At 42.3% G+C, this 15,946-nt stretch overlaps 1 protein-coding gene across 2 annotated transcripts in view; it reads left to right on the plus strand.

Moving 5' to 3' along the window:
- The window catches only part of TDRD3 (tudor domain containing 3), a 459,135-nt gene that overhangs the window by 1,565 nt on the left and 441,624 nt on the right, over positions 1–15,946 (plus strand). The window contains exon 1 of one of the 2 annotated variants that reach the window (XM_030200565.1): positions 9,590–9,684. The exons of the other annotated variant lie outside the window; for it this stretch is intronic. Within the exon in view, the coding sequence (XP_030056425.1) occupies positions 9,638–9,684 (47 nt within the window). The 5' untranslated portion in view covers positions 9,590–9,637. Of the gene's footprint in view, positions 1–9,589; positions 9,685–15,946 lie in introns of those variants that run through there. 2 annotated transcript variants of the gene reach the window in all.

Here is a 15,946-nt window from a genome sequence, read left to right on the forward strand (position 1 = left end):
AAACGGATAGGGAGTCAGTGAAGCGACTTGAGGAGAGGGCTAATATGAGCATAGCAACACTTGCGGAATATAAGTCGTGCAGGAGAATTTTATTTATAAATATATAATTTAATATAACTTTAATATATCCATACAATTTATTTTTATTACTGCTGATTTCTTACTGGTCTTCATTTTTCTGGGTTAGTCAGCCCTGAAGCCTACTACTAGTAGTGGCGTTTTTTAAGCATGTGATTTTTGCTGCTTTCCACTTTTTAATTTCTTCAATGGTTTCCTGTCTCCTCTTGGGCTAAAGTCCTTGTGCAGTCCTTGAAAGCCATGCACATCACTGTACTACTTTGCTTTTCAGTCTGTTTCCTCTACTTTTTTTCTTCTTCTTTGATTTTTCATACAGGTTTAGCCTTAAGCAGGGGCAACAGGGCAACTGCACAGGGCCTCATGCTTAACTTTGTCAGCATCTCTGTCACCAGTCCTCACCCCTCTCTCAATCCATTCCACCTGCAGTCAAGGGTCTGCCCCTTTCTCTGAAACCCTTCCCCCTGCTATCTAGCATTTCCTTTCCCACATGTTGTACCTTAAATGGTGTTTTTCACTGAGTCTACAACTCGCCAGTGGCAGCAGTGGTTCACCTGTAATGCTGAGGGGCCCTTCCTTCTGAGGTGTCTCACCCTTGTAGAAACAGGAAGTTACATCAGAGAGAAGGTTCTGGGATTGGCCCTTGGCAGCACAGGCGAGTTGCTGCTGCTGGTAAGCCTTAGCCTTAGGGAGAGACATTGTTTACGGTACAACGTTGGGGTAGGGGTTAGTGTCAGAGAGAGAATGGGAGATGCTGGAATGCAGGTGGGATTCAGAGGGAGGGGCAAATGCTGGACCGTGATGTTGGCTTTTTTGGAAATCTTAAGTCAAGGGGCCCCACCAGACTTGCTGAACAGGGCCCTGCAGTTGCTAAGGAAAGCCCTGTTTCCTAACCCCTTTTGTTTCTAAAGTGTCTTTTTCTTCTGGGCTGAGATAGTCATATTATTCTGTGCCTTTTTGGTTTTGTTTTACTGTACTTTGTTGTTTGAACACCTTGTTTGTTCTTGTGCAACAGTATTTAAATTGGCTCTTTATTAAAAGTAAGTTATAGTACTATCTATTGGTGAAGGATGTTACCTTGAACAGATGAAGATGTATGGAGCTTGTGACAATATAGGCCTGCTAAACGTATTTGCATACAGTAACATTCAGGGCTGGAAAAATCTCAGGAGCCTACTTGTCTTGCACCTAGCATTTGGTACTTAGCGCTTACAGTTCAGAAAAACAAACAAACCAAAAAAAAAAGGGATAGAAGCAACTTTATAGATTAAATAAAAGCAAAATATGGAAAATAAACCAGATGTAAAGCACTTATTATTGAAGACAAGTATTTTAGTGACAAGAATTACAAATCCACCTTAATATTGTGAGATATAATCTGAGGTGCACAATAGCCCCTAATTTTATTGAATTGCATTCCGTTTTACGCTTAGCTTACAAAATTGTGTTCAAATTATAGAAAATAGTCAGTTACTTGTGTAACTTAATATAATAATTAGCATTAACTATCAGTTGGCTAAAACTGGTACTAATTACACACGTAACTGTAGTCGGGATTCTGCAAATTAGGCGCATGAAATCCATAGCGCACAACTACTAGAGGGGCATAGATGAGTCATCTCTGGCAATGAATTCTAGAGCTTGACTGTGTGTTGAGTGAAAAAATATTTTCTCTGATTTGTCTTAAATGTGCTACTTGGTAACATAATAGGAGCGTCTTCTAGTCTAGTAGTTCCCAAACCTGATCCTGGAGGCACCCCAGCCAGTCAGGTTTTTGGGATATCCACAGTGAGTATTCATGAATATTCATTGTGGATATCCCAATAACTTGACTGGCTGGGGTGGCTCCAGGAACAGGTTTGGGAACAACTGCTGTAATCCTTGAAAGCATAAATCAATTCACATTAACCCACTGCACTCCACTTTTGATTTATAAACCTCTATCATATCTCTCTTTGGCCTTCTCTTCTCCATACCAGAGAGTCCTAACTTGTTTAGCCTTTTCTCATAGTGGAGCTGTACCATTCCCTTTATTATTCTGGTGTCCATTTTTTGTCAAATAATTAAGATTTAAACAAATATTACAATTCAAGTCACTTAAGAAATACAATGAAAGCTTTTTACAAATTACCAGTTATAACCAATAACATAATAATCATAAGAAGAAAAGAAAATATCAAAAGAAGCCTAACATTACCTCAGACATTTCTCTACATTTTCTAGTTCTTCTATATCTTTCTGAAATGGGGCACAGCCAGAATTGCACACAGTACTCAAGGTGCAGTTGAACCACAGTGTGATACAGAAATACTTTGATATTCTACTTATTTATTCTTCATTCCTTTCCTAATAGTAACATAGTAACATAGTAGATGACGGCAGAAAAAGACCTGCACAGTCCATCCAGTCTGCCCAACAAGATAACTCATATTTGCTGCTTTTTGTGTATACCCTACTTTGATTTGTACCTGTGCTCTTCAGGGCACAGACTGTATAAGTCTGCCCCGCACTATCCCCGCCTCCCAACCACCAGCCCCACCTTCCAATCACTGGCTCTGGCACAGACCGTACAAGTCTGTCCAGCACTATCCCCGCCTCCCAACCACCAGTCCCGCTTCCCATCACCGGCTCTGGTACAGACCGTATAAGTCTGCCCAGCCCTATCCCCGCCTCCCAACCAGCAGCCCTGCCTCCCGATCTTGACTAAGCTCCTGAGGATCCATTCCTTCGGCACAGGATTCCTTTATGCTTATCCCATGCATGTTTGAATTCCGTTACCGTTTTCATTTCCACCACCTCCCGCGGGAGGGCATTCCAAGCATCCACTACTTATATTCTTATAATGTCTTATATTCAGTTTGCTTTTATGGCCACCACTGCAGACTGAACTGGAGGTTTCAAGGTATTGTTCAAAATGATGCTTAAATAATTTTCCTGGGTAGTGACTCATAATATGGAACTTAGCATCGTAGCTATAATTTAGGCTATTCCTCCCATTATGAATTACTTTGCACTTGTCCACATAAGTTTCCTTTGCCACTTAGATTGACAGTCTCTTACTTTTGATAAGTTACTTCTGCAGGCTATGTTCATATGTTCATTAATTTGGTAGACCACCTTTCATTAGCAAACCAAGCACATCTTCTAATATAATAATTCACACCTCCAAAGTTCTGAAGCTGACTCTGTGGCAGTGAAGCCATGTAGTGTTTGTAGGGTTTGTAATCGCCCCGCCCTCGAGGGAACTCTGTATAGTTGCCAGGGAAAGAAACGCAACATCAGAAGGAGACGGGAAGGCTGCATATAATATTCACCCACCGGACGTTCCCTCCGTCCCTCCGAGTTCCAGGGTCGTCGTCCGTCCCCCCTCCCTCCCAGTTCCAGCGTCCCCCTCCCTCCCTCCCAGTTCCAGGGTCATCGTCTCTCCCTCCCTTCCAGTTCCAGGCCCCCTCCCTCTGAATTTTAAAAGTCATCCTGACTTACCTCGCGCGGTAAAAAGCGTGCAGGCTCGGCACTTCAGTTTTCCTCTTGTCTCTCAGCTCTGGTCCCGCCCTTGCGGAAACAGGAAATGAGGGCGGGACCAGAGCTGAGAGACAGAGAAGGGAAAACGGAAGTAAGTGCTGAGCCTGCACGCTTTTTACTGCTGCTGCTGGCTGCCGTAACCGCGACGAGGTAAGTCAGGATGACTTTTAAAAGTTCAGAGGGAGGGGGCCTGGAACTGGAAGGAAGGGAGGGAGGGATGACGACCCTGGAACTGGGAAGAAGGGAGGGGGGACCCTGGAACTGGGAAGAAGGGAGGGGGAACCCTGTAACTGGGAGGGAGAGAGGGGGGGACCCTGGAATTGGGAAGGAGGGAGGGGAGATCCTGGAATTGGGAGGGCGAGAGGGTGGATGCTGGAACTTTCCTTAAAAACATTAATGGCAGAATGTGATTACCTTGCTAGCGCCCGTTTCATTTCAATGAGAAACAGGCTTTTTTTTTACTAGTGTATATATATCTATACAGTGCAATCCACTTAAGTGCAAGGTTCTGGGACCAAAGAAATACATGCAGTTAACTGGAGCATGCACTTAACCGTTGTGACCCAAAGAAGCTTGACATCTGATAAACATATGTACAGTACTCTTTATTATACGTACAGTATACAGTCTCCGTTAACTGACGTTATACAATCTCTGTTAACTGACGTTAGGCTTACTTGAAGTAATCAGTCATAGTCCTCTGTGCACTATTGTATCTGTGAGTTCCATAGACTACGTCTGACAGATGGTAAAAACTGTCATAGCACTGACATCCAGTGGCCTCCAGATAGGCCCGCACGGTGTTAAGACTCTCCAGCGCTCTTGCAAAAGTGACAGGAGGTTGTTGAATTTCATCAGCTTGTACCTCGCTGCTCATTTCATCATCTGTTTCATCATCAGCCATTGCCTGCATGTAGGCGCATATCTTGACATCAGTGCTGTCATCAGCTGTTTGTAGATCGTAATCAACAGCTACTTAGTGATGAAACTCCTCTTCAGTAACAGCATCTGGGATGTCAATAGCCTGTTCATCTGATGCTTTTGCAACAGCTGCATCTGTTTCGTCCCTCTCCACATCCATAACGCTCATCAGATGATGTAGCACAAGAGCCCGATAATGTTTTTTGAAATTGGCTATTATGCCCTCATCCATAGGTTAGATCAGAGAGGTAGTGTTTGGTGGCAGGAAGACCACCTTGACGTTAGACAGCCTGACATCATCACTGTGTGCAGCACAATTATCACAAAGCAACAAAATCTGATGCTTTTGTGCCCACATTCTAGTGTCTAACTTCTTTAGCCACTGCTTCCAAATTTCCCCAGTCATCCATGAATTTGCATTAGCTTCGTATGACACCGGAAGTCGCTTAACATTCTTGAAGCAACGGGGCTGTTTGCTCTTTCCAATGATGAGTGGTTCCAACTTCTCACTCCCATCCATATTGCAGCAAAGGAGGATTGTCAGTTGGTCCTTCGACGTTTTACTTCCTGTAGTTTCGGCATGTTTGAATGCAAGTGTTCCATCAAGAATCGCTCGCCAGTAGAGACTGTTTTCGTCAGCATTGAAAATTTCACAAGGTGCAAACTTGTTCAAGATGGTAGGAAGAACTGAAACAACCCAATTTTCAGCACCAAAGTTATCAGCGTCTTGTTTTTCACCATGCTGTTTCTTGAATTTTATGTTGTTCCTCTCCTTCCATCTTTCCAACCTACCAACAGTGGCTTTGAATTCATTTAGTCCAAGACTTTCAGCTAGCTGATTAGCTTTTCCCATAAGCAGTGGACCACTGACAGGAAACTGTCTGCTCCTGACTCGAGAAAACCACCGAAGAAGAGCATCTTCTACATCCTCAGCTTTTCCCGCCCATTTACGTTTGCTGTGTGGATTTGTATTGTTTTGCCTGTCTTCCAGAAGCTGATCTTTCTGCTTCAAGATACTTGAAATTTGACTGGGATTGACACCATATTCTTTAGCAATAGATGCTTGACTTTGTTTTCTAATTTTTTCAGAACTTCTATTCGTTCAGCCAGTGTTAAAGTCTTACAGTTGCGCGATGACGACAACTCCGACTCCATTGTACACTCTAACAACTTTCTTACACTTCTTCTGCCTGTGGCAGTTAACAAACGAGATTTCAAATTTATCGCCCCTTTGTCACGTGCCAATCGGCTTCCATATTCCGTGCGTGCGCTTATGCGGAGTCTTTCCTGCAGAGGAGTGGTCTTAAACCATGCATATAAGCGAATCTTGCACTTATCAGTGGTGCGCTAAACCGAAGTTTGGCCCCATAGAAATTGATGACGCCAAAAATGGGACCGAAGTACGGCATGCAATTAAACAGAGCATGCGCTTATCCGATGTGCACTTAAATGGAGTGCACTGTATATATATGTCTTCTTTTTTTCTCCTGATTGTGTACTCCTCCCCCTCCCCCACTGTTTAGTGGTCTAAAGAGAATAATATGTTTACTTATATTGTGATGTTTTTCCAACTCTGATGGCAGGTGTCATTTTGGCCAGGGTCCTGTGGGTGTAAGGCCTTTGCCTACAGTAGCACTGATGATATAACTGGTTGAACTGTATTAGTGGATTGCTACATTGCAGTGGGTCCATTCTAGGATGTCAAAAACATGCTAGTGGAGACTACAGTGTGCTGCATGTGATCATTACTGGCACATAAGGCTGTTAAAATGAATGTGGAAAGAATGGATCAATTCAAAAGTAAAGACGTTCAAGTCATAAATGTCTAAAACCTACCTTGCAAAATATCCTAGGTAAACATCTTATTGCTAGTGAACATGCCCAGCTGTCAATCAGTTTGACTGGAAGAAAGTTCATAACATCCATCAAAAGATTCCAGAGTTCAGATCAAGGTTATATAAACATATGCAGTCATTTTACAATGACTGCATTCAGAATTGCGGTAGCTGTAGAATAGCACCATGAAATGAACTGCTGACAGGCAACATGAATTTCATCCAGGAGGACGTGGAGCTTCTGGTGAAAGAGGTCATTAAGAACCACAAAATCCTGGGGCCTATGCAGAAAGTCTCGTGCTAAAACCCACATTCTACTGCAAAATTAACACCCCCCCTCCCCCTCCCGCTGCATGCTATAATCAATGGGCATGCAGATTATTGTTATGTTAAAATTTGGCAGTAATCCACAGCTCATTTCTAAATGTCACCTTTCCTGTCAGTGCCTGATCAGTGATTGGCTCAGGCATTGACAGGAAGATAGAAGCGTTACCAGGTTTTGATGTCAAGAGTAGCAGACCTTTAGGAAAACAGGCACAAGTGCAAGGCTAATGGGTCAGTCTGCATAGGCACTATTTCATTCAAAATCCATTTGGAAGCGTGGCTGCTTCCCTTGCACCGCCCTAGCTATGCCCCTGCAGGAAGGGTGACATTAAAAAAAATCCACACAAGCATGCTGCGGCATTTGTATTGCTTCACCAGTCCAGATGCCCTTGCAGACCTCCCTCCAATCTGACACCTGTTCTCAACTCCCCTGAAAAAAACTGGAGTCTAGTTACCCCCCCCCCCCCAAAAAAAAAAAAAATGCTTAGTAGTTTACTGGCCTCCTCCCTCTCTCCACCCACCTGTCTGCTTAAAAAAAAAAATCACTGGTAGTTTAGTAGCCTGCCTCTCTCCCTTTTAAATCTCTGATAGTCAAGTTGAACCCCCCCTTCACCCTGCACCCCCGCCAAGGCCCCTGGACCCATACCTTAAACTAGGCAGGAGCAATGTCTATTTGCTTCCGAATCCAGCTCCATCATCTGGAAAATGGCAGCTCTCTGTCCCACATGGTGCATCCTGGGATGCACTACGCAGGGTCATATTTATTTATTTGAGTCATTTATATCCCACATTATCCCAAACAAGTTGGGTTCAGTTTGGCTAGCAGGAAACAATTACTATAGTACCATGCCAAGTAATGTAAGCATACACCAGAAATAGAGATCCAAAAAAAAAAAATCACCTCTGTACAGTAACCAAAACAAGATACCTAACATTCTCAGGAACTAACAAGCAGTAATGCAGGTGATGGATTGGTCAAATAGAAAAGCCTTCAGCAACTTAAGAAATAATAGATAGTAACATATCTCAAAGTATTTAGCAAAGAGTTCCATATCTTAGAAGCCTGGTAGTTAAAATCTGCAGTATGTGAGATATTCCCAGATGAAAAGTGTTTCTTGAAGGCAGGTCTATCACGTTCTGTATGAACTAGGCAATAGGCCGTACAAAATTTGGTAAAAAACTATGCAAAGCTTAAAAGTGATCCAAGAATTTATTGGAAGCCAATGTAATGTAGCCAGGAGAGGAGTTGCCCTAGAATACTGGGGAGCTCCACACACAAGGCAGGCAGCGGTATTCTGCGCTGATTGTAATTTCCTGACTAAGGAGCACTTCAAACCTGAGTAAACAGCACTACAATAATCAAATTTGGAAAGGACTAATATTTGGACCAAAGAACCGAAGACAGAGTTTGAAAAGAAAGAGCGCAATTACTTCAATCTTCACAATGTATTGACACAAGAAACCACCTTAGACACCTGAGGTTCAAAGGACTGATACTGGTCAATGGTTATACCCAGGATTTTCATAGTAGTAACTAACGGGCAAGTTATATTATCTGTCATGAAATTCTGAATTTGTTTTTGTGTTTGTTAAGTTTAAGTTTGAATTCAGCGGCCCAGGATTCCATCAAATTCAAACCACATTTAATGATAGGCAAGATCTCTGATAAATTCTCAAAAAAGGGAATGTAAATGGTGACATCAGCATATATGAAGGCCTTTAAACCTCTTTATTTCAGTAAACTACCTAGTGGAACCATCATGAAATTGAACAGCATAGGGGAAAGGGGGGGGGGGGGGCTGAGGAACACCACAAACTGAGGACCAGGACAGAGACAAAAGACCAGCCTGCTTTACTTGATAGTATCTAGATTTTAGAAATCCACTGAACCACTGCAAGACTGTACTGCAAATACCAAAATGATTCATCAAGCTTAGTAAAATGCAGTGATCAACTGTATCAAAAGTACTAGACATGTCGAGCTACAAATTAAAATTTTCCTACCTAGGCTCAGTTCTTTCCTGAAATTGGCTATCAGGGTGGTTAGTACAGTTTTTGTACTACATGTAGGCCTGAACCCAGATTGAGAGCTATGTAGAATGGAATGTGAGTGAAGGAATTCCATGAGCTGAGAGCACACCAAAACTTCCATCACTTTTACTAACAATGGGATGGAAGCCACTGGTCTATAATTAGAGACTTCATTCCTAGCCGAGGGGTTCTTTGGGATAGAAGAAAGAATTATACAGACCTTACCTATATGGAAAAATCTTCAGATAGCATAAAGGAAAGATTTCACGTGAGACAACAAAGAAATAAACCTGGAAGAGTTTTCCGTAAATAGCTGGGGCAAGGATCCAATAAACAGTGTGAAAATGAATATTTAGAAAGAAAAACTTTAACAGAATCTAATGTTGGCAATGAAAAAGAGAACCACACCCTGTCTGCTGGAGAGCACCTTATAGGACTGATAGATAAACTAGAATGATCAATCAAGATACAGTTAGGTCAATTTAGTTCAGCATGAATTTTATCAGTTTTCTGTGCAAAGTAATTTGCAAGTTGAACAGCAGACGGGATGGGTTCTTTAATGGCTGATACAGTCTGAGTATCTAACAATGAATTGATCAAGGAATAAAGCCTCCTAATACTTAATCAGGGTCCACCTATCTGCTTGGCAAAGTAAGATGTTTTGGCTATCTTGACTTTACATTTTTAGTCCTTGGACAAAGCTTTTTCCAGATAGACCAATTTTCAGCAGTTCTGGACTTTGACCAAGCTCTCTCATGCCGTCTACAATGACTTTTTGCCTCCAGTAGCTCTTCCATGAACCAAGGGGATAGTTTCTTAATAGCTCTCAATTTTATTTTTTCAGGCTCTGTTAGGTCCAAAACTTTCCTACAATTGGTGTCTAAGAAATCAAAAGAAGAAGACGCTGACAATAGTTGATCATATGGAATATGGAACCAGAATTCAGTTGCATTAACCTTTACCTCTTGAGACAAAGGTATTCAACTTATTCACTGACCTACCAGCACTGACAGTTTCTTTCCAGTAGAGTTATAGAATCAACTTACTGTGATCAGACCACGGAGTAGGGGTCCAAGACGGCTCAGAAATGTCAAAATTTACGGAATCGGTGAATCTATAAGCCAAAAGGTCTAACTGATGGCCCTTAATATGTGAGGGACTACCTGCACAAAGGGAAAATTGCCATACAAGGGACTAGACTACCAGGGGAAGTTTATTTTTAATAATGGGGAAGGGGGTTGGGTTGGGAGGGGGCCAATATACTAGCAGGCAGCTTTTTTTTTTTTAATAGTTTGGGGCCACTGCATAAAGCAATTCAGGGTGGGCTGGAGTGAGAGAAGGGGTTCTATTAGACACCACCTCCTCTCAACCAACACTTTTACGATGCCTGTGTTCTATACTCTTCAGAATTTTTTTTTTGTTGTTGCAAGACTACATGTTAATGCGGTCTGCGGTAATGGCTTCCATGTGAGTTAACATCAGCATTGAAACCATTTTTGCATTGCTTGGGGAGTAAAACTCGCAGTAATGCTTCCTGCCTACAGCACTGGGCTTCTGCCAGCCTAGACAGCGGGGGACTTTGACACTTCCTGTTTGGGTACCTAATGGGTCTGGTGCCGATACGTATTAGCACCCAAAGGGCAGTGCACAAATCCTGCTTTCCCTGTGTGTGCTGGCTCAGAGGAGAGGCTCTATCATCTGGCTGAGATGGTGGATGGCTGCCTTGTCAAAGTTGTACCTGGTCAGGCACTGTTCAGTCAGGTCTAGGAACTGGGTCCTGGGTCTATATACCCTATGATAGGGATGCCTCTTTCAAAATCTTCTCTGATCCCCATGTCCTTCATGCAGTAGGACCTGCATAGCCCAGGTGTTGAGGTGTGATGTGCCTCCTGTCTCCCAGTACCATTTTAATCTCACTACTAGCACCAATTAAATTCCATCACCACCAGCATCAGGCACTCCCCTCCCTCAGGGATGAGGTGGGGCTGGATCTATTAGGCAGGAGGGCACAGGTTGACAGATACTAGCTGGGGCAGGGTGGACTCAGGGATGAGGGTAGAGGATGGATGAGGAGGGTTGGGAAGAGTGGCAGGTAAGAGGTGTACTCAAGGGGCTCGCAGAGGGAGGTTCAGGAGAGGGCTTGGACACAATGCAAGGCAGGATTGGTTAGTAAACAGCAGACCCAGGTGGACAGAGACAGCATTCTGATGATCAATTTGCTCTTAGGCAATATGCTAGCAGTCCAAGCAGACAGCTAGATTCAGCATTTGCTCATCTTTTATTGTAAAGGACAATGATTCCATCTCCTGCCCTGGATGTCAGCACTCTAAACTTAATTGCAACTGGATGATACCGCACCATCCATGCCATGCCCATAGCACACTCCTACATGCCTCTTTCTTGAACATTGACATTTGAATGTTGACTGTGGATGAATGTTCAAATTGCACAGGTTCTAGAATGGTGCTTTTGACATATTCATGAGATGAATGTGCATGTGCCACTGTATTCACTTTCACACCACAAATACAGTTTTTAAAATGTCTGCCTTGTTGTGTTAGTTTGAGTGTGTAAGTCTTCCGAGGTACTACTGGTAAATTACTCTGAAGTCTTGTTTTAGTACTTCGGAAATTCTACCTTGGGTATAAATTGAGCATCTTGCGATACAGGTAAATTATTTGTTTTACTAAACAGTCATTTGCTGAATATAGAAATAGTACATCAAAATTATGTTATTTCTTTTCGTATTTGATTTGATATGGGTAACAGATTAAAAAAAGCAACAGTGAAGTGATAAATGGTTTCAAGTAAAATTGGATTTCACACCTTACCCACACCTCACCCTCTTATAACTTGTTTTTGTTAAATGGACAAATCTCACTGATGCCATTATTTTGCACTAGACTTGACACCTCATTCCTAATTTGAGCTGTGCATTCTCTTATGTAAATGTTTTCATGGGAAAAAGAAAATTTGGGGCCCTTTTACTAAGCTGTGCTGAAAAGTGGTCTGCGCTATTTTTAAGAACATAAGAATAGCCATACTGGGTCAGACCAATGGTCCATTTAGCTCAGTATCCACAGTGGCCAATCCAAGTCACAAGTACCTGGCAGAAACCCAAATAGTAGCAACATTCCATGTCACCAATCCCAGGGCAAGCAATGACCACTTTTAGCATGGCAGTAAAATGGCTACAGTGTCTGTTTTTCCATATTTACTAGGCTAAACAGCAGTGCACGGCGATTTGCCAATTAGTGCAGTGCACACCTAATATCCGCCCTCAAACGTCCCCTGTACTAAAAGATTTTTTATTTATTGGCATATGCTGATCCCAGAACTACCGTGGGAAGCCTGAGTGTGTTCCGCAGTAGTGCTTTTCAGCGTGCGGTAAACACACAGTGCTTGCTGCTGTTTAGTAAAAGGGCCCCTTTAACAACTCTGCAGCCTTTGATTACTGTCAGTTTCTGGGCCTTAAGCTGTTTTGTGGTTTTTCACAAATTATTGTTTTTTTATAAAATGGAGCAATAAACATGATAGTTAATGGCCAGGTAAAGATTTTCCATCTTATCATTAAACTTAATACAGTTTACCAATTAGTATGATGTGTTTTGCCTGTGATAGTGTTTTACAACTTGCATCTGTTTCTCTGCTGTCACAAGGAGATCATTCTCTTTTTTTTCTTTCATAATTTAAGAAATGTCAGATATAATATGTTCCTGATAGAATAGGAAGCATAATCATAAATATGTTTATAACTAATTTCTACAGATACATGGGAATGTATCTTGTTTGCTTACTAATCTCTAACCTTATAATAAAAGAATTGACACACATGCCATTGCAGTAAGGTCACAGCAATAATTTATGCTCTGAGACAATAATTAGATAAATTTTATCCAATCCTTAAATATCCATCCTTTCCATCTCAAACAATAGCTGTTTTTATAAGAGTGATTTTCCTCTCTGAGTTATCAAAACATTTCTGTATTAGAATTTGGGAAATATATTTAGCTGAATAGTGCTGAAGGTTAACGTGACAGTGCATATAATTAGTGTTATCAGTGAATATGCAGTGACTCTCTAATGTTCTTTTCTTACCCAAGCAAGCTTACTGTGTTCTCACTAGATAAATATTTGAATGGGGGGGGGGGGGGGATTTATTAAATCTGGGAAGTAAGCTTTCCTCTTTGGTTGTTTCCCATGAATGAGATGTCTACTGTACATGTTGCAGAGGGTCCACTGCACAGCTTCTACCGACTAGAGAAAATGCCATGGCTATGCAGTTATCAATGAGCATGCAAATTACTGTTGCATTAAAGACATGGCAGTAATCTGCAGTTTATTGCAAAACGTTCACCCTTCCTGTCAGTGTACATATATGAAAAAAATTTAAATAATTAACTATCAAACACATCTATGAATATACCATGTACAAAGTATTGATATCCATAATTAAAACCATATCATGCATGATATACATTTATATTATGTCAAAAGACATACTTAAAATGTATAGACTTCATTTGTACAAATTATTTAAATAAATATCAAGCCATCCATCGATAAAAACAGACCATATGATACCTGCAATGTATCTGAAGACTAATGTACAATATACATTTGAGTAGTAGCAGCAATGGGCTAATAAACAAAAAATATTAAGAAAAGTAATTGTTAGCATGTGTGTAGCCTGTAGCACATCCCCTCTACACATGTTTTGCAGTTTGCACTTGAAAGATTCATACTCATTGCTTTGGTGGCTCTATATTAATCTGACCAAGAGCTTACCTTTCAAAATCCATAACACTCAGTTGTCTTATCAGTTTAATTGGTAATTGTATATATTTTACTTTCCTGAAAGCCAAAGGTCATAAGGAACAAAAACAACAATAAAACCCAACTGGGGAACACCCGCCCAGGGCCTGGTCCCTCCAGGAGAAAATGCTTCATATCAGCCTTTTGAAGCTAAGTGCACTATATTTCATGGATTTTTCAGAAATAGGTAGCCTGACAAATTGTCCTTCTCTGCACTGCAAGTCAGGTAACTATGTTCTACCTAAAAAAAAAAAAAAGCAGGGAGGAACAGGCTCTCTTTTCTGGTGTTATATTATGAAACTACGCTATCTTGTATGGGATGGTCCTGAGGGCTAGTTTTCTGGTGTGTGTCAAGAACTAAAAACTATGATAGGGTAAGCTGAGTCACCAGTTGGACTGATACAAGTAGTCACTAGATCAGACCATGATGAATAGCTTGCTTATTGACAGTGCATGGCAATTTGCCAATTAGTGCAGGGCACATGTACTCTCTTCCCCCAAACACGCTCCCTGGAACTCTTGAGATAGACCTGTTTGCAATATATTAGAACAGTGTTTTTCAACCGGTGTGCTGCGGGCAGAAGCAGACTGACCTGGCAACTGAGGACCTAGAGCAGCAGGGAGCACAATGCTGCATTTCTCCCTGTTTCTGTGACTCTGCTCCCTCACTGCCCTCGTCTACATTAAACCATGTGTTGGAAGGAGATTCCCTGAAAGTCGCTGTGTATCTGTCCCACTTGTTCAGGTTTACAAGTAGGAGGAGCCTAAAGGTGTATTGGGGCCCAGTGTAATATTTGTAGTGTTGCCTATTCATACATAGGATTCTTGCTATTTCATTCATTTAAGTATTTATAGACTGCTTAGACCTAAGTGGTTTACAGTTTAATTTTACAGGTACTGGGTCTGTCCCTAGTGGGCTCAAAGTCTAAGTAGTACATTGTACTACTGTTTTATGGGGCAACGGAGGGTTAAGTGACTTGCCCAGTCGGTCACATGGAGCTGTAGAGCCAGATTCCCAGGCCGAGGCAGGTTCGGCAGTGTGTCATGCCCGCTTCTCTTTGGCCTGGGATGCCCTCTATGAAGTGCTGCTCTATGTGCAAGAACTGCTGGCTCCGTATGGCTGCTGGTTCTGTTTGTACATGCAATGGGCTGTTTCCAACTTTGGAAACTACTTCGTCCCGCCGAGACATCGGGCCCAGTGGCCATTTTGTCTCCTTCGGTCATTGCTTCTCTGCAGCAGGAACTTGTCCCTTCCACTTCAGGGCTTGGGAGGAGGGCCTATCTCCCCTATCCCACTTGGGTCTGTTTGGGTGGGGGGGGGTCCCCTGTGGCCTTTTGGCTCCAGAGCTTATTACAGTTGCTCTGATAGCAGTTGAAGTTAGACGGGGGCCCCGGTTTGTGCTGTAAGAGAAGTAGGACTGAGGGGTGTGTGCCAGAGGTGCCGTGTCCTTCGGAGGAGGCAGAGAAGGATTCTGAGTCTTTCTTGGACCCTCAGTCCACAGGGACTCTTAAGTCTAATGCTTTTCCATCTTGAGAATTTGAGGAAGAGTGGTCCCATGTGATCGTCTTTTTCAGCGAGAGGAGCTGTATCGTCTTATTATCGAGGTTACTTGGGCTCTTTCTATGCTTCGTACTTCAGCTGCGGACCTGTTGAGGAGGATCCACTGCTGAAGGGGGCTTGCTGGGCTCCCTAAGCACTTTCCTCGTCACAATGCTTCAAAATTTGAGAAACAAATTAATCAGATTGTCAAGGCTTGTTATTTTTAACTGAGGCAAATTCGACAGATTAAACCTCTTCTGACTCAGTCGAATTTGATAAAACTAGTTCATGCATTTACATAAGTACATAAGTAATGCCATACTGGGAAAAGACCAAGGGTCCATCGAGCCCAGCATCCTGTCCACGACAGCGGCCAATCCAGGCCAAGGGCACCTGGCAAGCTTCCCAAACGTACAAACATTCTATACATGTTATTCCTGGAATTGTGGATTTTTCCCAAGTCCATTTAGTAGCAGTTTATGGACTTGTCCTTTAGGAAACCGTCCAACCCCTTTTTAAACTCTGCTAAGCTAACCGCCTTCACCACTTTCTCTGGCAACGAATTCCAGAGTTTAATTATATGTTGGGTGAAGAAACATTTTCTCCGATTTGTTTTAAATTTACTACACTGTAGTTTCATGGCATGCCCCCTAGTCCTAGTATTTTTGGAAAGCGTGAACAGAAGCTTCACATCCACCTGTTCCACTCCACTCATTATTTTATATGCCTCTATCATGTCTCCCCTCAGCCGTATCTTTTCCAAGCTGAATAGCCCTAGCCTCCTTAATCTTTCTTCATAGGGAAGTCGTCCCATCCCCGCTATCATTTTAGTCGCCCTTCTCTGCACCTTTTCCAATTCTACTATATCTTTCTTGAGATGCGG

The sequence above is a fragment of the Microcaecilia unicolor genome, chromosome 4, assembly GCF_901765095.1.
Source record: "Microcaecilia unicolor chromosome 4, aMicUni1.1, whole genome shotgun sequence".
Taxonomy (NCBI): Eukaryota; Metazoa; Chordata; class Amphibia; order Gymnophiona; family Siphonopidae; genus Microcaecilia; species Microcaecilia unicolor.